The 26,746-nt window shown below is 41.2% G+C and overlaps 1 protein-coding gene across 2 annotated transcripts in view; it reads right to left on the bottom strand.

The window, feature by feature from the left end:
- The window catches only part of SZT2 (SZT2 subunit of KICSTOR complex), a 3,556,133-nt gene that overhangs the window by 3,440,509 nt on the left and 88,878 nt on the right, over positions 1-26,746 (bottom strand). For both annotated transcript variants that reach the window (XM_044085412.1, XM_044085413.1), the window contains exon 4: positions 7,914-8,084. In XM_044085412.1, the coding sequence (XP_043941347.1) occupies positions 7,914-8,084 (171 nt within the window). The remainder of the gene's footprint in view (positions 1-7,913; positions 8,085-26,746) is intronic.

Raw genomic sequence — 26,746 nt, 5'->3', positions numbered from 1 at the left:
AGATCTGGTCCCTCCTTGTTTGTTGATGTACCAGACAACGGACATGTTGTTTGACTGAACTGCAATCATCCCCGGAGGTAGAACAGTGTGAAAGGCTTGCAACACTAAAAGTACTGCCCTCATCTCCAGAACACTGATATGCAATCTGGTCTCGGTTTGGGATCACATGCCTTGGACCGTCCTTCCCAAAAAGTGCCCCCCATCCGAGCTGGGAGGCATCCGTGATCACTGTGGCTTGGGCTGGGGATGTTAAGAATGGATGACCTGCCAAGATTTCCGGCAACTGGAGCCACCAAAAAGAAATCTTGCAGGCTCTGCTGATCCGTATAGGGTAGTCCATGGGGAGGTCTAACCAAGACTACTGAACTGCCAAGGTCCACTGAAGCACCCTCATGTGAAGGCGCGCACATGGAAGAATTGAAATTGCTGTTGCCATGGAGCCTAGGGCTCGGAGAACGTCGCTCATCATTGGTGTCCTGGGGCCGAGGATGACTGACACATGGGCCCGTAGGTTCTGGACCCTGTCCTGAGTGAGAAAAATTTGTAATAGTAGAGAGTGTCCAACCATGCCACTATGAATTCCAAGTTCTGTGTTGGGTTCAGGCGGGACTTTGAGATGTTGATGGTGATCCCTAGATTGACTGCAAGATGCAGGAAGGAGTCTCTGGCCATCCAAAGTAGACGCTTGGTGGCAGCAGCGAGAAGCCAGTTGTCTAGGTAAGGAAATACCTGAATCCCCTAAAGCCTCAGATGAGCCACTACTACTGCCATAACCTTGGTAAACACCCTGGGGGCTGCGGGGAGACCAAAGGGTAGGGCTCTGAACTGGAAATGATTGGCTCCAAGCCAGAAGCGAAGAAATCTCCTGGAGCTTCTGCAAATCTTGTTGTGGTAATAAGCATCCTGGAGGTCTATCGAACACATCCAGTCGCATTCTCGGAGATAAGGTAGACTGGACTGTAAGGTGACCATCCGGAATTTCTGCTTGGCTACATACAGATTCAGGGTTGACAGGTCCAATATGGGTCTGAGGTCCCCCGTTTTTTTTTGGCACTAAAAAGAACCTGGAGTAAACGCCTAATCCAGACTGATCTGGGGTGACCGGTTCGATGGCCTGATTGTAAAGCAGCTTTGAAATTTCGTGCACTGCAGCCTCCCTTTGAGCAGGTGGAACATCCGGGAGGCGCTTTGATTGGATAGGTGGGGCAATGAACGGGATATAGTATCCTCTGGATATTATTTGGAGCACCCAACGGTCTGTCGTGATGGACTCCAAAGCCGTTAGGTGCAATGACAATCTTCCCCAGACTGTCTCCAGAGTAGGACAGTCGGGCAACCCCTCAGGGTTGCTGCATGGGTCTGTCCAAGAAGTTCTCCCTAGACCCAAAGTTCCTCGGACTCCCTCTGCCTCTGGGGCGACATCTGTCTTGTCCCCCTCTGCCTCTAGGGGACGAGTTGTCCTGAGTGTCCCGGGAAAATTGAGATTTTCAGAACCACATATTCTTCTGTCCTCTCCGATTCCTAGAAAAGGATCTTTGACGGCTACAGAAGCGGACTCTGACAGCAGACAGAGTCTTCCCATCCTTCTTACTCTGGATTAAGGTGTCACGAACTGTCTTCCCAAAAAGGGAGGAACCGTCAAAGGGAGCATTTGTGAAAGATGCCTTGAAGGGGTCTGAAAATTGACAGAGTGAGCCAGGTGTGCCACCTCATAGATATGCCGGTCCCAACCGTCCTAACCACTCCTTCAGTGGCATGGAAAAGAAGACACATGGACGTGTTATAAACGGATTTCAGAGTCGACATTTTCGCTGAGAACAGATGCTTGTCCTCTGGCAACAAGGACGCTGGGGGGGGGGCGACACAGCAAATTCCGTGACTAGGTCTCACTGGAGTCAAATGACGTGTGCCAAAGAATTCTGCGGTTGTATGGAAAACATCGCTGAAGAAAAGACTTGCTTCCCAAAGCAATCCACCGCCCTAGACCCTTTGTCCGGAGGGTGGACCAAAGAACTTTCCTGAGCCAGTTCTCTCTTGGTGGCAGCTGCCACCACCATTGCATCCACAGGGGATCCCTTGCACCAGGCCTGAATGTGGGAGGAGAAAGGATCCTGTCTGGGCATTTCGGTATTGGCTCTATGGTGTCAGGCTCCTTCCATGCCCGCGTGGTAATAAGATCCACTAATGGATCTGCAGGAGGGGACACCCAGGATGTAGATGGGCCCGTGCCAAGGGCCTCCAAGAATACTGACTCGACCGTTGAGGGTTTTGGGGCTGACCAACCTCCCCTCTGGCGGAGGATTTCCATGATGTCTCCAAAGGAGACATCCTCAGGAGGTGACCTGGGGGAACCCTCACCTTCATACAAGTCAGTATCTTCTGTGTGGGACTCGGGGGAGTCCATGTGCCTCCTCTTACATGAATGCTTACAGGGGTCTCCTCAGTGGGACTCTCTGAAGAGAGCTCGTAAGTCTAGGGGGGTTCCACAATGGAATCCACCTGGGGGTCCTCTGGCACGGGCTGTCCCTGGGACAAGCTGATGGGAGTCATGACCAAATCCAAGGCAGCCTGGGCAGAGACCAACGCAATGGGCTGGGGTCTCAATCTCTGGGAGAGAACCCTCTTCACCACGTCGAAGGAGAGCGCACCTCCTTGGCAACCAACAAGGAAGAAGTTCTCCCCGGCTCCGTCGTGAGGATCGGGGCCAAGGTAGCCAAGGTTCCAAAGAAATGGCTCGGATCCGACAAAGTCGGAGCCGAAGACATCTCCATTCCCTTGGATCCGGCTCCCTGTTCTCGGCCCTGAGAGTTGCTCGGATCTGAGCAAGTCTGATCCAAGGAACTCAAGGTAATGGCCGGTGTCGAGGTTGGAGGAACTATTGGTGCCGAACCCCCAGCTCCGAGGATCCTCAGGTCCATACACTCTGAAACCACTGGTCGGATTAGGGAAGGAGACATAGGATGGAAGAAGGGCATAGAGGTCCCCTCTCCAGCTGGGGAGGGGCCTGGCAAAACTCCCATTTGGGTTTGGGTCCGAATGAATCTCTGCATCATCCTGTCCACATCAAGCTCTAATGGACTCAGAGTCGACCACGAGGAGGCAACCGACTCAGATCTGGTCTTGTGAGATGACCTCGAAGAAGGCCTCTGGTCCAAAGGCTCCGTCGGCTCCAGGGAGAACCTTGGGGAATGGAGCCAAGGAGAAGTGGTCCTAACAACTTTCACAGATGGACTGGGAAAATGCTCGCACTCAGGAGATCGCTTGCGGTGCCTCTCTACCCTATTCTCTCTCTCTCTTTCGCGTTTGTCCTTACCTTTAGATTTTGTCCCTGCATCAGCAGGCTAAGAGGGAGGTTGAGTCCCAGCCTGGGGATGGGGGAGGGGTTGGTCGGCTACAGGAGCCGATGTCGAGGCCGTCGTCTCTAAAACAGAAACTGGTAGCAGGCCCTTGGCTACCAGTTTTGCCTTCCTCTCTTTTAGTGCTCTCTGGCTGAACCCTGCACACACAGCACATTACAGACTAAGATGGGGAACGCCCAGGCAAATAACACACAGAGTGTGGCCATCAGCCGGTGAAAGCTTGTGGCCACACACTGTGCATTTTTTACACATTGGTTTAGGCTGGTCAGCCATAACACACTCCACTCAGCCAAACTAGACACGCATGCACACAGGTGTTGGCTAGGCCTACTCTACCTCAAAAACGCAAACTTTCTAAACTACTACTTATTTATTTTTTTTAACAAACTGACAAGACGAAGGGGTAGAAGGGTTGCTCACAAACAACTACTCTCGCACACTAATTTAAGTATCAAAAGTTCCACTTACTACACCCAACTTGGAGCTATAAAGACCACGATGGATACGCATGAAGCGGCAAACGAGATATGAGAGAAGGTAGGAGAGGTGAGGGATTACGGATAAGGGGAGGAGCTTGGAACAGATGCTTGATAAAATGTTGCCGGCTCGGATCAGATATGGATCCGAATACTCACAAGTTGCAGATAAATGAAGTTAACTACTTAAGATTTAAAGTTTTGCAATGGCCCAGCCAGAGCCCAGACCTAAATCCAAATCTGTGGGGTGACCTGAAGAGGGCTGTGCACAAGAGATGCCCTCGCAATCTGACAGATTTGGAGGGCTTTTGCAAGGAAGAGTGGGTAAATACTGCCAAGTCAAGATGTGCCATGCTGACAGACTTCTACCAAAGAAGACTGAATGCTGTAATTAAATCAAAAGGCGCTTCAACAAAGTATTAGTTTAAGGGTGTGCACACTTGTGCAATCAGCTTATTGTACGTTTTTTTATTTTTTTATATTTTTCCCCCAACAGATTTCTTTGCTTTTCAATTGAATTGTACAGGTTATAGGTCACATTAAAGGTGGGAAAAGTTTTGAAACGATTTATTGTGGTCTCATTTTTTTTATATTACAAAAACCTGGCATTTTAACAGGGGTGTGTACACTTTTTATATCCACTGTATGGTACAGCAACTCTGAAATATCAGAATTTATATCAAATGTAAAAAAATATATAATATAGCAATTAAATAAAAAATGGCACAATTTAACAAACACAGATAGTTCATTATCTTTACACAATAAATCTCTCCAGGGAGGGAATTACAAGGAAATAACGGACTTTCCATGAGTAGTGAGACCTGCGCAGTAAGGCTTCACAACTACCCTGGACAGTCCATTATTTACCTGTAATGTCTACCCTGGAGGGCATTATTGCTTGCTTATTAATGCAGCATGTGCATATTCATCTATTATTTTACTATATTTAAGTATAGAAAAACACATATTGGGCAAATCTACTATTGATTGGTAGCAAGTTCCATAAACTACAGAGTGATTCTAAAGATCTCTGCCAAATTCACTGCTATGAGGTACTGCGCTAAGAAGGGATGCAGAAGCTGCTCCAACGCTCCACCAAATGTTATGCCACTGTACTGTTTATGATAGTGGCAGACACCTTGAAGAATAGTATTTTGTGTTCAGAACTGTACTAGCATATTTAAACTAAGTTTTGCAGCTCACAAAAGCCCATTTTACATTAAAAAAATATTGCAAAGAACTCTGCTGGAGTCACTGGTTTCAAATCTTGCTTCTCTCTTGCAAGCTGACTGAAGTCTGGAGACATGAGTTTTCTCAACAGCAGCTTAGATATAAAAACAAACTTATAAGACAATTCCCATCCTATAAACCTCAAAAACAGCACCCAATGAGGTCCACAAATGCAAAACCCACAATCAAAACTGTATGCTACTGACCACTCTGGAGAATACCCTAACAGTTAGTAGGCACAAGGAAGAGAAATTTAACTCAGAGAGGGGGGCCAGCAATCACAGGATACACACACACGCGCACACAGACAACCTTGTCTGCCTACAGACAGAGAATTGCCAATTTACCTACATGTTAATAATAAGGAATCTTTTAAAAGTGGAGCTCTAAAAAGGAACTGTCAATTATTGTCGATTAAAAAACATGAATTCTGGTAACAAAAGTTTAACACATGTTGCTGACTGAAGTAAGACGTGCATTACCTCTGCTGGTGTCGAGTAAGACCACTCATTGTAATGCGACATTTTTGTTTTTCTACGGCATCTCAGCTTTGCTTTATAACACATTCAAAGTTTTACACTAGAACAACTTTTTTTTTGTATTTTACTCCCTCACAGTTAGACGTTGCCCATTTGATTCTCAGTTAAAGCGTCTTCTGTGTGGCGACATGCGTGAATGGGCGTTCCTTCGCTGAAGGTTGTGTGTTAGGCCCGGCAAGCCAGTACGTAAAAATCTACTGCCAATCATTAGCGGACTGGAGTTCCGCTGTAGCGACCCCTAACCGGGAAAAGCCGAAAGACACAACAAACTCTTTTTGCCACTGTCTGTCGATCATCAGCATTCTCCCAGTCAATCAGCCCATCCATTTCCCATCACCATAACAAGGACTGACAAAGAAAGACCATCATTTATCCAGCCAAGAGGGTAGTGTGAGATATTTGCTGGCGACTTGGTGAAGTACCAGGAGGGGGATGTTCAATGGATTGACTCTGGAGCACTTTCCTCTGACTTCTGCAATAATATTCCTTCCAAGCAGTTTTGGCCCCCCTCCAGAAATACGTAACCTAGTATGCCCATAGTAAGCATAACCCTCTTCACCGACTGCAAGAAGTAAGCAGGCTATGCCTCTTACTTCTCTCCTGCCTTGCCTTGGCTCCTTGAATGCCAGAGCCACTAACTAAACCCCCAGTCTGCAGGGTCGTACTCAGGGTTCCACCCCTCTGCTCTAAGAAGCCAGGTTTACAATAGAAGTCAAAGGTAAATATGACATGCTAAAATAACATAGACTTTTCCACTATTTATCATTTACTTAGAGGTGGAACAATTTATTTAAATTTTTAACAACTTATTTACTTATTTTTTTTCTTTGTCACTCTTCACTCTGCCTGCCAACCATCAGGCATTCTCTTAAAATATCAGTCAACTCATTCATTCGTTCCCATCACTGAATGAGAGCAGACTATCAGTAGTAGTCATCCAGCTGACCATTTGGGTGGTTTGAACATTTCTTGGTCTTCACCCCATCCCTGCACACATCCATCAAAGAGGCAGGTAGGGGCATGCAATAGGCCATCGATGAAGGGCATCCCTCACTTCCACTAGGGTGTTTTTCTTGAAGCAGCCTTGTCCCCCAGTGCAGCACAACTGGTGATCTCATGAGTCTCCATCAAGGAGACTGCACAATCTTATGTGCCTCCAAGAGCGTGCAAATCCCTCCCTCCAGTGGAAGTGCTGAGCAGGACATGCCCCTCTTCACTCCTCCTCTTCCCTTCCTAGCTCTTCCACTACCGGGGCTGCTAGCTGAACCCCATCTGCCTAAGTAACAAAGCAAAGGTTCCCTTCCTTTGCACCATGAAGCAAGGCTTTTTTTTATTTATTCTGCAGTTCCAAGATTTCAAAAAGTGACGCCTTTTGTGCTTTTAAGGCTTAGGTACAGATAATTACAAAATGAGATAAATATCAAAACAGCCTGAAAGGCTTCAAGAACTTTGGAATAAATTTAATTTATACAATAGAAAATATGTTTGGTAAGCTGGATCTCTATCACGATGATCATGAGTTTAGTACTTATTTAAATGGTAAATGCCTGAATAAAACTGCTAAGGTTTAGAAGTCATTTTCTTCTTTTCTTAAGGTATATTTCTTCTTTTCATATGTTGGTGCAATGATTAGTCCTTACTTAGACCTAGAATCATACCAGGTAACCATCTGAAATGCTGAGACTCATTAGTGTGAGTACCGTAATGTTGAGACTGAATAACTAAAAAAGTGGACTTAACATAAACTTAAGTCCGAGACTGCTGCTCCTCTGAATACTCTGAGTTGGTATATATATTTTTACATTCACCATTCTCCTGAGTTTTTGATTTTTTTTTGACAATTTGGGGCTTGGTATTCCATGGCCATCACCACATCAATAAAAAAATAAATAAATAAAATACGGAAAGCGAATATTGCAAAGAAAGACCTGCCTCCTACACTTGTACTTTTAAGAAGTGTACTGGCCAGACTACAAAGACTGTTTGTACCATCAGTAACAATGTTTCAACTAGCAGTCTGGATGCAAGTAGGACAGAAAGGGATGAAGCATAATTAGTGGATAAAGGCAAATTTTTCCCCTGGGCAGTGTACTTATAATCACTTCTACAGACTTGTCTTCTAACCAGGGTAAGATGGCATCCTTACTATCTGGTGTCAATACCAGGACAAATGTAACTTCATGGCAGAAATGCAATACTTGTGTGACAAATACAAGTATGCTCATACAAGAGTTATGTGCTATATAGCAAATGAAAACTAACATTAGATAAACGACAAACTTCCTTAGGCATACAAGCCTGCATACCTGGTGGGACTGAAGTTCAATTATGGATGAATAAGCCAAAATGGTTACAAAGATCTCTGGACGAAAAACGATGTCAGAACCAGGAATCTTGAAAGGCCTCACCAATCCAACCAAACATCGTGACAGAGCATGGAAAACTTCATCAAAGATCATTTCACCTGTTGAGTCATCCTAATACAAAAAAAAAAAAAAAAAAAAAAAATCCATCTTTAAATATCCAGTGCCATTTCATACCACTTTAATCTAACTTATAAAAAAACTCCAATCTACCCTCTAATAAGAACTTAAACAGTCCTCCTCTCATTTTTTTCCCTACATCAAAATAATGAAACTTCAAACAGCATGATCAGGAGATAGTACTCCGTACTGTAAAACCCAGTTTTCTGTAATTTTTTTTACCTGTCAAGTCCTCCTGACCTGTTCTCATGGGGAAAGAGCTCTATTGACACTCATTTTCCCAAGGCCACACATCAGGAGTTGAAAATCCCTACGAGGGGTTTTTTTTTTTTTTATTTTACATTCCTACATTCTCATGCATAAATACAGCTGTCAAAGGGTGTGTACTGGGCCACTGTGAAAGGAGTCACACGCACTGTACCTGCCTTCACACAAAGGTCCTGTCCCATTCCCTTGCAACAGATGCCTCTGCAAGCAATCTTTTCTCCCTCAAGGATTCTAATGTGGACTGTGCAACTAAAATAACCAGAAGACTGGAAAGTGAGTATGTAAGGCTAACGATAAATTCTCGTAATTATTAATAAAATAAATGTCATGAACACCTAACTGCCTTTTGTCAACAGATCAGCTATCGTAGATGATATGAAAATGGATAAACCTACTTGAAATGGTAAACTCTGCACAGTTATTCATAACTTGAAAAACTGACAATAACAGATAACAAAAGTACTAATCAGACCACAAGCATGGAAAAGAACGGAAATGGACAGTTTTTTTGGGTGGCACCAAAACATTGTTAGAAAAACAATTAGGCAAACAGCATCCACAAAATCCTAACTGCCTGACAGGCACAGTTTTTAGCAGCAAATAAGTAAGCACTTTGTACCTTTTTCTCTTTTATAAGCAACCTTTAGAGAAGCTGACATTTTTAATTATGAACACACTACATTTGCCAGTTTGTTTCTTATGAAGTAAGGAAAACAACAAAATGTCCATCGCAGACTACTAGTAGCTTTATATAAACAAGTTTTATTAACTAGGTATCGCCAGTCACCAATACTTGGCTATTACTTCTACATTTTTCACAAAAATACATACAGTGCAAATAACTATTATACACAGTAATGCTACATAAACTACTTACCATAACAGGAGAGGAGACATCAGTGTAACTGAGTAGTGGATCATAACTTTTGGGTTTTACCCATCTTATATGCTTTTCTTGCCCAGACAAATTTCAACAACTGTACTTACAGCATTAAGAAGGCCAAAGCTGGTTATTTGCCTGTGTTCCAAGTATCCTTGGGTGGTACATGAAGCACTCATATATAGCCAGCATTGCTAGAAACCCTCCTCTGTTCTTTGAGCTTTTCCTGGCCATTATTAAGAAAGGGTCTCTGGAGAAAACCATTGTTTTCTGTATACAAACATAACAAGTATTTATATAGTTGTAGAATATTCTTTCAGTTTAGTTACAATAAAGCCATAACAAATTTTCTTAGAGTGATGGAAAAGGACAGCTTTACTGTCGCAATGACCTGTCTCAAAAGGTTACAGAAATTATCTTGTACAACAGTACCATTTCTTCATGTATGGGCAACTGTAGGATTAAATTGTAACATTTAGGTAGTTTCCTAAAATATCTGCATAACTATGGGAAGAGGACAGTTAGACTACTTCCTGTAACAGTAAGGCCACATTTTAACTTATCTATGGAATCCCTAGACTGGGATTCCAACTTTTAGAGTTTTGTGCAAGTTGGACAATAGTCCATGTAGAAGCTTTTAAGACTATCTTGTAAAAAAACAATTACAGAATGTTCTGCCAGTGCTGATGCTTATACAGTACATCCCAGTATGTCCCAACTAGTTCTATCCACTGCTTCAAGGCTTTCACCAAAACCCTTGCCCAGCCTACTTAGGAATAAACTCTCCTCAAACATACACATTTTCTGTCCATCTATACAATATCAATGTCAGATTTACCTGTAATAAAATTTCAGAATTCTATACCTGGACTGCCCACCACGTCCCAGAAATTATTACAGCAACAAAAACCTGTCTGGAAAAAAAAAGAAATATATGAGTAGATTCTGTCCCCTAGTTGTAGTCTATTCAGACAAGACGGAATTCAAAAACAAGCTAGGGGTGTTGCCATTTTCTAAAAAAATAAACCCTATACCCACCTCTTTATTCTCTTCAGTCTTCTCTACCCCTGTACATCTTTGAAGCCTACAAATCTTTATGGTACTTCTCCCATTCTCCAAGTAAAGCTGTCTATATGATCTTGTATGGCCTGGTGCAAGCCTATTCTCATGATTAGTATGCTGCTAAGTACATTAACTATTTTCTTCTCAAGTAATCTACTGTCAATACATGGCAATGTTTTAGACGTTAAGCAAAACACTAAGCAACTGTGCACATTTCCTCTCAACTTTAACCAGTCTGTAATGTATAATGTAAAGTCTTAAACATTTATGTTGTAAAATTGTAATCAATCTGTTTATATCTAAATGTGGAGCTTTTCTCCCAGGGCCTCCGCTAAAAACGGGATACGTGACCCAGTCAGACTATACCGGTTAACAAATGTCAAATAAATAAAAACTCAGCCTGTCTCAACATCCTCTAAAACCACTACCAGCAAATAAATTTGAAATTCTTATAACCCATCTTAAACTCAGTAAACATAAATCCATCTATACAACAGGAATCCACATACCTCCTGGAAACATTACAACTACTGAGGATTTTCTCTCCTGAGTCTAAGCTAATGTCCCTTAAACATTAAATGTTGTATGGGTAGGTAATGTGTTTTAGTTAACGTGTCTCATATATCATGACGTACAAGAGGATTGTTAATGGAACTGGTGCAGGGAAATGGAGCTGGGGTAATTTACGTGATTGGATTTGCTGGAGGAAGAAAAGTAAACTTGCGGGTGTATTCTGTAGAAAGACAGGTCAGTGCAAAAGGAACTAAAACAACGAGGTAAGGAATGCAACAGGAATAGGAGTGGATAGCTAGGTAGGAAGGATGGAGTAAGTTGTGATCACTGGGGGGGGGGGGTAATGGAGATCATTAAATATATATAAAGACAGAAAAGACATTATCATGCTTAAAAGTAAATTGATGGTTTAGGAGATATGTAACAGCTTGGAGAGATGGCTGGGGAATTGGGACTGAAGGGGAGCAAAGTGGGCAACAACTCCCACACCAGTAGGAAGTAATCAGTGTAAGCTTTTTCAGTGTGAAAAAGACAGATGTAGCAAGCTAACACACAAGTTTTTCCAGTAGAGATTACTTCTGCCTTTAAAATGTATTTATGCACACTGAGCAATTGTACCAGAATGACCTCAGATAACGTAGATCCCTAAAATGGGACAGATGGAGAAATAGGAGGATGCAGTAGTTTAAAGATGATGGTCAGGGCTGTTACTGGTTTTGACTCAAATTTCCTGTAAAGGCTTCTTTTTGTTGCAAAAAATGGGGCAGTGACAGGTGTGAATATGACTGACTGTGGGGGAGTTTATACGACACCTGATCAGATGTGTAAACCGCTGGATTACGTAACCAAAACTGAAAAATGTACAGTTGTTTTTATATACATTCACAGTTTTTAATAATTGGGGAAAATCAGTCACCAGGATTACTGGTACACTTGTAAGCTCACCATGTTAATGTGTGATAAAGTGCTTTGTTGCTTTGAAAGACATATTTTTGAGGAGCACACACCTGATCAGGTGATCACAGACCTGTTAGGGAAGGCAACCGATTTGAAAATACATCAAATACTGTTCTTCTGTACTCTATAAAGCCTACATGGCATCGTGGGAGCTGGTGGGCAATAATATGGATCACGGGACACTGTCTTAAAACATCTTTCAATGCCTGCACATCAGGAGGGACCGCTGAAGCTTAGGTTCCTCCAAACCCAATAGCTCAAACTACTGTCCTGGGCAGCAAACCTCTCAACTGTCCAGAGTTTCACAGAATGCCCAGATTTTTGCCTCACATTTTTGCTTTGTTCCTCATAAAATGTGTTTTTCTAGCAAATTATTGAGGAATGAAGTCACTGAATAAAGACAAACATGAGTTTCAGACTTCACATCCTTCTGAAAATGCACATTAATGCAAAATATGTTATTCTACAAACTTTCTAAGGTCGCAAAGGTAGTAATTAAAATCTGTCCCTGATTTTTGGGCCTTTGTCCTCACATTATTTTTGGCTTTGTCCAGTTATGTTGCATTAAAAGGTTGAGAGGTATGATGGGTGACGGACTTTACGACCCCCCAAGTAAAAAGCTACTGCATTACATTCATGGCTTCCACAAAGCACATATTTTGGTGTGGGTGGAGCCTACTCATCAGATAATGGAGAACTGCAACTGGTCCACATAAACATATTTTTCTTCTCTTTCTAACCAATTTTTCTCTTCTCTCAAGTGGATGGTGTTTGAATGCTACAGTGAGGTTGAGATGCAATCACATGAAGAAAAATGTTCAAGTGCTTCAATAAGGCATAACAAAAGACATGCACCATGTCTGGCAACTAATATTTTACCAATAAGTCTGCCTACAAGTACGCCTGAATTTAAAACATATTAGCCCCTCCTCTAGGCTTAAATGTAGCAGTTTGCTGATATCTGCATGTCAACTGATACTCTTCCACTGAAAATGATGCAGAACTTGCTTCCAAACTGGAAAATGAACTTTGTATGTGCTACATGTGGCTCCAGTGCAGGGAATAAATTATTTAATAACCTGCATATTAGACTCCAAAGATGTGTGATAAACATACCTCTCAACTGTCCAGATTTCTGTAGAATGTCCATATTTTTGCTTCATATTTTTGGGCTGATCCTCACAAAACGTGTTTTTTGGAAAATCACTGGGGAATGAAGTCGCAAAACAATGACGTGTTTCAGTTTCAGACTTCATACCCTTTGTAAAAATGCATGCTAGTACAAATCCTGCTATTTCAGCAACTTTCTAAGTTTATAAGAGCAATATTTAAAATCCGTCAGTATTTTGGGCCTTTGTTACCCCCATCATTTTAGGCTTTGTCTAGATTTCTTGCACAAAGAGGTCGAGATATATGCTGACAAGCCCTGCACATTGATGATCCAAAAAACAGAATTGGGAAATTTCTCGAACATGTGACATCATCACACAATTTACATCATCTGGCTGGTAGGCCTACTGCAGTGCAGTTTTCCGACATGTTATTATGACAAAATTAACTGAACATAATGATTCACAGCTATAGTTCTACAATTCTTGAGACAAAGAATGCTTAACACTACAGTCTAGTAGAGTTTCTTTTAGTTGGCTGGCTACAGTGTTGCAAAACATTGCCTGAGAAGTTACTGTAAAATTTGTTAGCAAAACCAACTCTTACAAACTATCCACTCTAGGTTGGCAGATTTTTACATGTTTTACTAAGCTTCCTCAGCTTTATATAAGTTTTAGCAATATAAATCTTGTCAAATGACACTATGCACACAAACTATTGCGATTTTGCATCATTTATCACTTGAAAAAAAAACACTCTTCAATTTGCAGTGTTCTGACAAATAACTTGGAATACATTCTGTATTTTAGTTCTCTGACCTAAATGCTGACAACAAGGATCTCTGGCTGACTAAGTTTGCTGTTGATTGTAAACTGGGTGTTGTAGTTAAATCAACCAATGATACTAACATCCTTTAAACTCCTGGTGCTCCAAGAAAGGACTTTAATTAAATGTTAAGAAATGCAATATCATTTCATTTGGAAAACAACATATTCCTATCACCTACTGTATCTCACTCTCCAGCAAGTCTGTGCTCAGGGATTTGTGTACCAAGGTCAATGGCTCCCTTTCCTTTGATCACGATGTAACAACTGTATATCTCACAATTATTCACGAAAGGAAAAAATATCCAACCTCCACTGCAGGTGTCGAAGACAAAAAAGAAAACTGCAAGGCTAAACTTCGTAATGAGTTTATCAATGAAATTCAATACTCCAAAATATATGAACAGATAAGGCTCCGCTTCAATAAGTTTATCCGTGAAATTCAGTACTCCAAAATCGAAAAGATTAAAAACAAAAATTTAATAAAACTAACATAAAAAATGACATAAAAAGAAATGACATCTGATAAGCGCTTTCGACTATTCAGCCTTCTTCAGATCATAAAACATTCTCGGATTTTACCATTTAAAAAGAAAATCCTAACCAATCAAGTGTCCACTTCCGATTTCACAAACAAACTATTAATCAATGTCTGAAGCAGCCATATCAGTTCCTTATTGGAGAGAAAGTACATTTCATTATTTATCAAAGCCATTCCGGCGAAAGAAAATACTTGCCAATCACTATTGCTTCCTTATTCACACCTTCTCTCTCATAGGTCTATAACAGTGAAGACTGATTGGATAACTAAAGTACACTTCATTATTCATCGATCTTCAGAGCCAATCCGGCGAAAGAAAATACTAGCCAAATCACTATTGCTTCCTTAGTCTTACCTTCCCTATCATAGGTCCATAACAGTAGAAGCGGATTGGATAAGAGTGTGGCATTCAGTCAAGATTTGAATAAAAAGACTACACTGAACATTTTTATAGCCAATCCCTTTGATGGAAATTTGACTCACATTATTGGTCCAAGAGTGCCGTTACATAAAATAAGTCTCTTATCATACAGATGGCTCATAAATGAATTAGTAACAAAATTTCATTCGCTATCCCTGTCACCCAAACATCCTTGGCATTTTTCGGTATAAATCCATCGCGGCAATAAGCCATGCTTAATCATCAAGGGAAGGTAGATCTAAACAGCCAAGGAAGAAATTTTCATAGAGTCAGTAGAATAGTGTTGTAGTAGAAAGTATATGCCCAATCAAATAATAATATCCAGAAACCAACAAGTCATTCTTGCTCCTTAAGTAGTTCATCTTAATATTGGCTTAAAATAACTATTAAGACAAAATTCATCCAGTGGTAGTATTTAGTGAAACTTTTCATAGAGTACATGGAATGGTGACATAGTGAAAAGTGTGTGCCCAATCAAGTAATAATGCCCAGTAACCAATAGTCATTCTTGCTCCTCATGTAATTTGTCTTGTTATTGGCTTAAAAATAACCATTGGGACAAAATTCATCCAATAGTAGTGTAAATGGTGCCTATCAGTATGGTATGCAATTTATGAGCCAAGGAGAAATCGGGTCCACGCTGTTCATTTCGTGGAGTCCCCCACATAATAATCGCAACCAAGGAATCAATGAGCACAATCCCATAATGAAAAGCCCCACTCCCCGTTAGGCATAATGAGAGTATGAATCCAACACATTCTGTAAGATCTCAACTTCGCTCGCACAATTTCCATAGGATCTCGTACAAAAATTGGCAACACATTGCCTGTAGTAGCTATCAAGTGTAGCATTATTTCTAGTGGTAATTATAACAACGAAAACAAATAGGACGGCTATATTCTACTCATCATCAAACTGTGATGAGACAAGATACAATCAACATTTCAGTCTTATGCAGATTTCTGTTTCTATGAGCCATGACGCCTCGCAACACAGAAACATTGTTAACCATGCTAAAGTAAATGAAGAATTTCAAGTATATTCATTCAGGATAGATGAAAGCAAGTACAAGAAAACTTTTACTTCTCAGATAAATCACGGCCATGGGTTATATTCAGTATAGAAATAAAGTAGGGAATTTTACACGTTGTTCTTCATTGAATCTAAACAACATTGACTCCCTACTAAGCAGGGTACAGTCAACAAAATCCCTGCATATACAGCTTCCACTCACGTATTCATCATGAGACTTCTTACATAGCAGTCAAGGTTACAGATTGAATATGCTTTAAATGAAGCAATAAAATGAAGACTAATCATCATTCAGCCTAATACAGGCTCTTAGATCTGTAAATCGCAAGGTTTGATGGTCTAAAGTCACTCTTTATTAATATTAGAATAGTTGATCACCTCCTTGCTCAGAGCCAATAAAGGATGAAGCACTACTTTCACAAATCTTCTTCAAAAACATAACATTGATTGCTTACAGTATTCTGCTTCCTATATACATGCACAAATTGTTATTTATAACCAACCACATTCCTTCTGGCTTTAAATATTGGTTTCAATGGAACAATGGCATTTAATCCAGGTTGATGATGAGCCTGCACATTTACTATCCAGTTGATCTCTTGTAACTCTGTGCGATTCATAACATCACCTGCTCTATTATTGATAGCCATTACTTCCATGGCTTTGAACTTAAAAGTGATGTGTGGGGTTGCCAAGATTATGTACCGCCAGAGCATTATTCATATCTTTATGGGATACATCTCTAAGATGTCTTAGAATCCGATCCTTAAGCCTCTGATCCGTTTTGCCAATGTAATAGGCATTGCATTGGCAGCATGTTGCTAGGTAGATCACATGTTTAGTATTGCAATCAGCATAAAGGTTGAATTGATATACCTTTCCTATCACCGGATGAGTAAAAAAGCTGGTGCTATCTATATATGGACAGGCCTTACATCTAAGGCATTTGAAGGTACCTTCCCTTTCCGAATGTTTCTTGTGGATAAAGCCATCTTTATGACATAAAAGTCTTTTAATACAATTCCTCAGTGCTCCCTTTCCATAGAATAAAAATATTGTCTACAAAACGGCCATAATAAAAAATATGTCCATACCAGGTATTAATGTCACTCAATACTTCAATGCTTTCCCATTGTGCCAGAACCAAGTTTGAGTAACTATTCGTACATGGGGTGCCCATGACTACTCCCCATACCTGCAAATAAAAATTTTCTCCATATACAAAGATGTTGTTTTCCAAAACCAGTTCCAGTGGATCTTTGAGGTCTTTATGAATTTTGGGTAGGCCACCTATGCTGGAGATTATAGGATTAGGACAAGTAAAGAGATCAAACAACTCTTTACATAAATGTTGCTCCATAAATAAATCCTCAAGTTCTTGCTTCACCATTCTAATCTTCATATCCACTTGGCATTTGTTCGGTCTCTTGTATGTACGTTCATCCTCCAGCATTTTCATCATTTTATCCCTATACCAATCTGCATCCATAATTACTATACAGCCACCTTTGTCAGCAGATTTGATGACTATGCTGTCCATGCCTCTCAGTTGTTGAAGTGCTTCTTTCTCGTCATGCGAGATGTTGTGAAAATTCCCATGACCAGGGAATATTCTTATCTTACTGACCTCTTCCTCACATAACTTTAGAAAGAGTTCAGTGGCGGGAGAGTTAATCGACACAAACTTACTGGGTTTCCTGGGGAAGTTTCCTGTCTACTAACATCTCCAAAAAAACATTTTAAAGATACATTCCTACAGAAAAGTCTAATATCAGTTATAAATTCATTTAAATATGAAGGTAAAGCTGGTATGAAACTTAGACCACGCTATAAAATCGAAATCTGTTCTGGAGTCAACTTGATCCTTGATAGGTTGACTACTAATCCCAACTGAGATGCACTCAAGCTGTCAGCTTTTTGCGTTTGCGTTCCTGACTCTGTGTTCGAGGTTCCTGTAGAAGGAATGTTTCACAAAAACCGGTAGAGGCCAGTTGTCAGATGAAAAAACAGTACCTTCTTTCGGTCTGGTTCCCATATCTACACTATTGCCGGAATCAGGATGTGAGGTCTTTAGTCCTGTAGTCATATGGCTTGTTCCAGCTTCATTTAGTTCAATAGAATTTGTTTACTCAATGGGAATGGTCACAGAATTATCAGAGTCAAGCATATCAATTGCAAACGTACAGTTGTTAGTTTCTGTTTGACCCTATTGTTCCTTATGTTTATTAGCATTGTTATTATTCCTGTACATGGGAATCCTTTCCCTTGAGGTACTCCTTCCCCTATTGCTTCTTGGAAGTTCCTTCATTAGTTTCTCTGGGCCATTCAAAATTATGTCCACTTTTAAAATCCTGATAATCGCGAGCCAGTTTCTTAGTTTTAATTTGTTTAAGTTTACTATCATAATTCTGTAAGTTACTTTGTAGAAGCTCTAATTTTCGTAGATGCATATCTTGTAAATTCATACCTTCCAACACCACTTGTTTATTAGCTATTAAGGTTGCCATATTTTCCTCCTCCGGTCTGAAGTAATCAACCAATAGCCGCATGTACTTCTGGCTGGTCTCTAAATTAATAGCTTGCCATATGGCAAGCAAATCCGGATATGTATTCCCATAACTAAAAAGGCATTTTACCCGCATTCGTCTTGGCACTAATATATGATGAATACAAGCTTCTAAATGAAAACACTGCCATTGCAATCGTTTAAGTCTATAGGCAGCATTCTCAACTTCTCGAAATGTACTTAAAAAGTCAATATCATCAGCCGGCATTGGTGGAGAGGTCACTTCCTCATTTCCAAGATTCAATTGTATAAGTGGATTAGCAAACTCACCGGCTAAATTAGACAAGGAGCAATTCTTCATTCGTTCCTGATTAACTGCTTCAGCCATGTGCGTCAGTTGGAGAAAATTAGTAAACCAAAGGAAAAACTATCCAACCTCCACTGAAGGTGTGGAAGACAAAAAAGAAAACTGCAAGGCTAAACTTTGTAACACCAGCACATCAGTCTCCGCTATGGAAATTGTGCAAGCAAAGTTGAGATCTTACAGAATGCGTTGGATTCATACTCGCATTACGCCTAACGGGGAGTGGGCTTTTCATTATGGGATTGTGCTCACTGATTTCTTGGTTGCGATTATTATGTGGGGGACTCCACAAAATGAACAGCATGGACCCGATTGCTCCTTGGCTCATAAATTGCATACCATACTGATAGGCACCATTTACACTACTATTGGATGAATTTTGTCCCAATGGTTATTTTTAAGCCAATGACAAGACGAATTATATGAGGAGCAAGAATGACTATTGGTTACTGGGTAATATTACTTGATTGGGCACTATGTCACCATTCCATGTACTCTATGAAAAGTTTCGCTAAATACTACCACTGGATGAATTTTGTCTTAATGGTTATTTTAAGCCAATATTAAGATGAACTACTTAAGGAGCAAGAATGACTATTGGTTTCTGGATATTATTATTTGACTGGGCATATACTTTCTACGACGACACTATTCTACTGACTCTATGAAAATTTCTTCCTTTGCTGTTTAGATCCACCTTCCCTTAATGATTAAGTATGGCTTATTGCCGCGATGGATTTATACCGAAAAATGCCAAGGATGTTTGGATGACAGGGATAGCAACTGAAATTTTGTTACTAACTCATTTATGAGCCATCTGTATGATTAGAGACTTATTTTATGTAACGGCACTCTTGGACCAATAATGTGGGTCAAATTTCCAAACGGATTGGCTATAAAAATGCTCAATGTAGTCTTTTTATTCAAATCTTGACTGAATGCCACGCTCTTATCCAATCAGCTTCTACTGTTATGGACCTATGATAGGGAAGGTGCAACTAAGGAAGCAATAGTAATTTGGCGAGCATTTTCTTTCGCCGGATTTGCTCTGAAGACTGATGAATAATGAAGTGTACTTTAACAGTGAAGACTGACTGGATAACTAAAGACCTATGAGAGGGAAGGTGTGAATATGGAAGCAATAGTGATTGGCGAGTATTTTCTTTCGCCGGAATGGCTCTGATAAATAATGAAATGTACTTTCTCTCCAAAAAGGAACTGATACTGCTGCTTCAGACATTGGTTAATAGTTTGTTTGTGAAATCAGAAGTGGACACTTGATTGGTTAGGATTTTCTTTTTAAATGGAAAATCTGATAATGTTTTATGATCTGAAAAAGGCTGAATAGCCAAAAGCGCTCATCAGATGTTATTTCTTTTTATTTTCTTTTTATGTGATTTTTTGTGTTAGTTTTATTAAATTTTTGTTTTTAATCTTTTCGTTTTTGGAGTACTGAATTTCACAGAGAGACTTATTGAAGTGGAGCCTTACCTCTTCGTATATTTTGGGGTACTGAGCTTCATTGATAGACTCATTGAAGCGGAGACTGCTGCGGTGGTGTTATGAAGTTTAGCCTTGCATTATTCACGAAAGGGCATCTAGTACAAAACCTAGGAAATTACTGTACTCTGCCCATGTCCGACTCATTACAGAACATATCTCATTAGGCAAATCAAAAGAAACACTTCAGAGGTTCATAACAAAAAGGATCTTGAACCTCAAAAATCTACGTTAATAAGAAAGGTTGGCAGTACGGTTGTAGAAGTATACTTAACATAACAGTAGATGTTTGAATGATCACTGCTGTAGTACACTTAGCTATATAGGTAGATTACCCTGGCTTACTACATTTGGGAGGTGGAAGAAGAAGGGTCCAGAAGCCCCTGGGGAATGATCTTAGCAAAGCCTTATCTAGACCTAGAGAAGGAATCCAGCTTTAATGCCTTGTAAATGTATGTACAGGGTACTAAGTTGCTGTTTCTAGAGTACTTCTAGAATCCAACACTTTCCAAAATGCCATAGAAGAAGCCAAAGCCCTAGAAGAGTGGGCCTTGACCCTGCCTGGAAGAGTTGTGTTGAGAAGAGTATAATAAAAGGTAAGAGCCTTAGATAACCATTTGGAAATAGTCTGTTTTGACACAGATTGTCCCCTCCTCTTACTTTTACAAGAAGCGAACTGATCCGAAAATCTGAAAGATTTAGTTCTGTCAAGATAGTTCCCCGAGTCATCTGTGGACACTCAAGGTATGGAATATCTTTTCTCCATCACTTTCAGGTTCGGGATTGAAAAAGGTGACAGTTTGGATTACAGTAAACCTGGATACCACTTTAAGCATAAAATAATGATGACAATAATAACAGTAATAATACTATTTGTTAACCAGGCATGTCCACTTTTCAGGGGCAACCTGGGAGCAATGACTGGTTATGTTACTTACTCAAGGTTACACAGCAGGCAAAAAAAAGATGGAGGGAATCAAACCCTGTACCACAGAACTAAAGCTCTCAACCTTATTTATGGTAGTTGGAACAGATGTTAAGTGTTTAAAAGAAGGATTAGTTCTCAAAGAAACCCTTTCTATGGGGAAAATGAGATAGGGTTAACTTGCCATAAGAGCTTGCAACTCAGATACTCTTCTTGCAGACGTCAGAGTAATTAGTGAAACAGTTATCCATGTTACAAACCTCGACTCAACCAGGTTATAACAAACTTTAACAATAAGTCTTTTTGGACTTGTTGGCTGTTGGTGAAGCACCCACCAAGAGGAGAAAACGCTGAGAGAAGAAAGGAGCCACTTTTGAGATTTTAAGTATTTTGCTTCAGATTATTTGTTACGTTTTTCTGCATTTCCGCCTACTTTTGAGAATTTTCTGGCTTGTTAAACTTGATTTCTGTGTTGGTAACTGTATTTAGAACACAACCTAGAGCTGATTACTGAATTTCCTGCCTGCACCTATTTTTAAAATCTTTTTTTTTTTTTTAAACTTGCATTTTATCTGTCTCTGGCCTAGCACTCAAGTGTGGGGTCATTTACTGCACTGTTCTAACTTGTTGATACTTGTGAACCTCTGCTTTCCTTAAAAAAAACAAAAAAACAAAAAAATCTTGCTTTTTTCCCCACTTTCTGAGATTTAAAAAAGTTCAGTTACAGATTTGCTGTTCTGAACTGTTTGTAAGTTTCCTGGAGGCCATTGTTTGCTTGGGCTAAAGGGAAGTCTCTGTGTTCATCAGTGGCAGTGATAAACATTGAGCAACCTGCCTGCCCCTGTGGGAGTGGTTACTGCCTTGAAACTGTAGTTTTATTGGCTATTGTGGGTCAATTCCAAACTCCTTGATCTCCCCCTCTTAAAACCCGATTGCCTCATGGTTTTGGTGTCTTTTTGGACTTGTTGGCTGTTGGTGAAGCACCCACCAAGAGGAGAAAATGCTGAGAGAAGAAAGAAGCCACTTTTGAGATTTTAAGTATTTTGCTTCAGATTATTTAAGTTTTTCTGCATTGCCGCCTACTTCTGAGCATTTTCTGGCTTGTTAGACTTGATTTCTGTGTTGGTAACTGTATTTAGAACACAACCTAGAGCTGATTACTGAATTTCCTGCCTGCACTTATTTTTAAAATTGTTTTTTTTTTCTTAAAACTTGCATTTTATCTGTCTCTGGCCTAGCACTCAAGTGTGGGGTCATTTACTGCACTGTTCTAACTTGTTGATACTTGTGAACCTCTGCTTTCCTTAAAAAAAAAAATTCTTGCTTTTTTCCCACTTTTCTGAGATTTAAAAAAGTTCAGTTACAGATTTACTGTTTGTAAGTTTCTTGGAGGCCATTGTTTGCTTGGGCTAAAGGGAAGTCTCTGTGTTCATCAGTGGCAGTGATAAACAGCCCCTGTGGGACTGGTTACTGCCTTGAAACTAGTTTTATTGGCCATTTTGGGTCAATTCAAAACTCCTTGATCTCCCCCTCTTAAAACCCTCTTTTGCGCGTTTTGCGCATAGCGCAACATCAGGCAGCGTTGCCTAATTGGGTTTAAACTATTCCTGGCTCCACAAAGTCTGCTCTTCACTTTTTCCCTTAGAACTGCTCTATCTCTCAAATTAAACACCATATTTTCATTCTAAGGTCCCTCACTGGTCCAAATAACTAATCTTACAAGTTAGCACTAATAAACCATAAGCACAACTTACTCTTATACTCTCTACGATTACCTTGTCCGCTACTGGTCCATTTTAATTCAGTTCCCTATATTACTCTAGCATGTCCAAAGGTCAGTCAATGGTTTCCTCTCCAGTCCAGCTGGTGAATCTGGGAATTTTGAGGCAATGTTACAACTGTCTCATGTACAGGGACAACCCTCTCTTCCTCCAAACAGGTTCAAATATATGTGAGAGATGCAACCATATAGCCAAACTGGAGGCTGAGCTCTCTCATCTCAAAACTGGTGTAACCAATCAGGAGGAGAAGGTAACCTCACACAACACAATTCCAGTATCACATAGTCCCACCACAACAGCGAACCAAACACATAAAAACACAAAAACATACTCTGAGGCTCTAAATAAAAATCTACCTAAGCAACCGAGACCTCCAAAGCAGATATCCAAGCAAACGCTACCCCAAAACAAAACACGTACAACACATAGCACACAAAGTCAGTGTGCCAATCAGTCACAGCCCTTAAGGCTGAATAACACACCGGATACTCTTGTAATAGGTGACTCTATTGTCAGACACACTGACGTCCCGCTCACCAGGCTGAATAAAGAGAAGGTCACAGTGAGCTGCCTGTCAGGCGCTAGGATCCGCCACATAACACAAGCACTCAGGTCACTCAAAAGCAAATACAAATATGACTCTGTCATTGTACATGCTGGCGTGAATGACCTGAGACGTACCTCCCTCGACTACATGAAGAGAGACATAGAGGAGCTCTCTGATCATGTAGCCCAGGCCGGTATGACCCTGACCTTGAGCAGCATCTTACCCTCACCTAGAATGATGCCACAGTATAAAGACAAAATGATCAATTTTAACAATTGGCTAAATTTTTGGTGTCATTCAAAGGGGATCCAGTGTCTGTTAGCCTGGGATGACATGCTCGACGAGCCACGTTGCTTCGCTAGGAACGGCTTGCACCTGTCACCCCTGGGCTTTCGGATATTGGCAAAGGCTCTTGCCACCCCCATAGTGCCTTTTTTAGGCAAGGCTCAAAAGTCAAACCCACCTCCATAGACAGCACAAGGACAAGAAACTAAAGGTAATGCTGCTAAACGCCAGAAGTCTTAACCTCAAGATGCATGCACTCGAAGCTCTCCTCAGTATGAAGAACATCGATATCTGTGCAGTGACAGAAACCTGGTTCAAGGCTCCAGAGAGCACCCCAGCACTACCAGGTTATACCTCATATCATGCTTTTCGGCCTCAAAACCCGGATCGAACCACAAAAGGAGGGGGAGTTTCCATATTTATCAAGGATATCCATACCTCCAGGTTAGTAGCAGTGCACGAAGTATCGGAGATCATCCATGTGCAACTAACAGTGGGCAAGACTGCTTTTCAGTTTATAGCATCCTACAGACCACCCTCTCAAAGTCAGGAATCCCACTTGGCTTTCCTGAAAACATTGGAAAACACTAACATCTCTTCGAACACCATTATAATGGGCGACTTCAACTACCCAAACATAGACTGGGAGCATTACTCAAGCCCCAGCACCTTAGCCCAAAGGTTCCTGGAATTTATAAACTCAAATGCTATGGAACAACTAGTCACCACTCCCACAAGAGGGGAAAACATACTAGACCTGATCATTACCAACATGGGGACTCTATGCTCCATACCAGAAGTATATCCCTCATTGGTAAGATCAGACCATAAATTAATTTCACTGGATATCCACATCCCGACCCCACCCTTAGCCCAGAAAACCACAGTGAAAAACTTCTCAAAAGCCAACTTCACACTTCTCAAAACTGAAGTGGAATCCTTCAAGGCCCCAGGGCCAGTGGAAACTACGGCCCAAACTGCAGAATCCTATATAAACGCATTCTACGGACATCTCCAGGAATGCATGGATCATGCTATCCCAAACAAAATCAAGACCCAATCATCCAAAGGTAGGCGTCCAGTCTGGTGGACCCCAGCCATAAATAAACTGTACAACAGAAGGAGGAAGCTACTACATGATAGAGCAAAATCCCTAAAAGGGAAGGCATCTCTGATCAGTACTAGCAAAAAATTACGATCCCTCATAAAATCCTCCAAGGCCAGCTTCGAGAGAAAAATTGCACAGGACACTAAAGACAATCATAAGGCTTTTTTCAGTTATGTTAGGAACCTGGGATGAAACTCCCAGACTTGTTCCGAGTTGATTCTAAACGACAAAAAATACACTGAACCCACAGACATCGCCAATATCCTGGCAGACAGGTTCAGTGCAAACTCCCCCCCACCCCAAAAGAGCAAGCATCTATCCCGGCAGAGTGCAGCCTCCCAAACATCTCTGATGCTCAGGTGAAGGCCGCCCTCTCCAAAGCAAAAAACACTGCTTCCATGGGACCAGATGGTGTCCCGGGTTGCGTCCTACATGAACTCCAAGAAGAACTAATCCCTCAAGTAAAACTGCTGTACAATCTCAGCCTCACTACAGGATATGTGCCCAAAGAATGGCGTACAGCAACAGTGGTCCCACTCCACAAAGGTGGCGCCTCTAAGGACCCTGGAAACTACTGCCCCATAAGCCTGACTAGCCTAGTATGCAAGGCTATGGAGAGGATTATCATGGAACTCATAAACAAGGACATTGGGGACCTACAGACACTAGATCCTACCCAAATTTGGCTTCGTCAAGGGCAGATCCTGCCTTTTGAACCTGGTCGACTTCTTCGAAACAGTCACCAAGGCCATAGATGAAGGGAAGGTAGTCCACACAGCCTATCTGGACCTCGCAAAAGCATTTGACAAAATACCCCACTCGGGCATCATAGATAAGCTATCCAGCCTAAATATAAACCCCTATGTCACAAGATGGGTCACAAACTGGCTCAAAGACATAACCCACATAAGCCTGACTAGCCTAGTATGCAAGGCTATGGAGAGGATCATCATGGAACTCATAAACAAGGACATGGGACCTACAGACACTAGATCCTACCCAAATTTGGCTTCGTCAAGGGCAGATCCTGCCTTTTGAACCTGGTCGACTTCTTCGAAACAGTCACCAAGGCCATAGATGAAGGGAAGGTAGTCCACACAGCCTATCTGGACCTCGCAAAGGCATTTGACAAAATACCCCCACTCGGGCATCATAGATAAGCTATCCAGCCTAAATATAAACCCCTATGTCACAAGATGGGTCACAAACTGGCTCAAAGACAGAACCCACAGAGTTAGAGTTGCTGGAGCCATGTCAGACTCGAAACCGGTCACAAGTGGCGTCCCACAAGGTTCTGTCCTGGGACCTCTCTTGTTCGGTATTTACTTTTCTGACGTATAGGCCAATGTGGGAGGACTATGGCTCACCAAGTTCGCAGATGACTGCAAACTGGGCGCCATAATCGACTCTCCAGCTGACACAAACATCCTTCAAAAGGTCTCAGAGACGGATAACTGGTGCCAGAGCCATGGTCTAAAGCTAAATGCCAAAAAGTGTATAGTCATACCCTTTGGCAAAAACAATGTGCCCACAAATTACCACATAGGTGGTAACCCATTAAGTACAGAGAAAGTAATTGGGGATCTGGGGACCCAAGTTGATAGCAATCTCTCCTTTGACAACCACATTGCCAAAGTGGTTAGAAAGACCTTCTACATAGCCCACCTCATCAAGAAAGGATTCACATCTAGATCAAGAGAGGCAATCGTGCCCCTTTATTCATCCCTCATCAGGCCCATCATAGAATACAATGCCCTCTTTGGGATGTACCTTACCCGACACCTGCAGCAATTAGAAAGACCCCAAAAGTACCTCACCGGGAGGATCAAGGGACTCAAACAGATGCCATATGCTGCTCGGTTAAAAAACTCCAGCTCTACTCAGTTGCATACCACCTACTTCGAGGCGATCTATGCCTGACATATAAAGCTATGTCCAACCCAGAATTAATGGACATGCTCCATCTCAGTAAATCTAAATCCCTTAGAGCCACGCGCTCGAGGGACTTGAACCTCAGCACAGAAATAAATAGA

This window comes from Protopterus annectens, chromosome 10.part0, assembly GCF_019279795.1.
Source record: "Protopterus annectens isolate FY-2018-M chromosome 10.part0, PAN1.0, whole genome shotgun sequence".
Taxonomy (NCBI): Eukaryota; Metazoa; Chordata; order Ceratodontiformes; family Protopteridae; genus Protopterus; species Protopterus annectens.
Note: the sequence above shows the minus strand (reverse complement) of the source record. Positions and strands in the feature narration are given on the sequence as shown.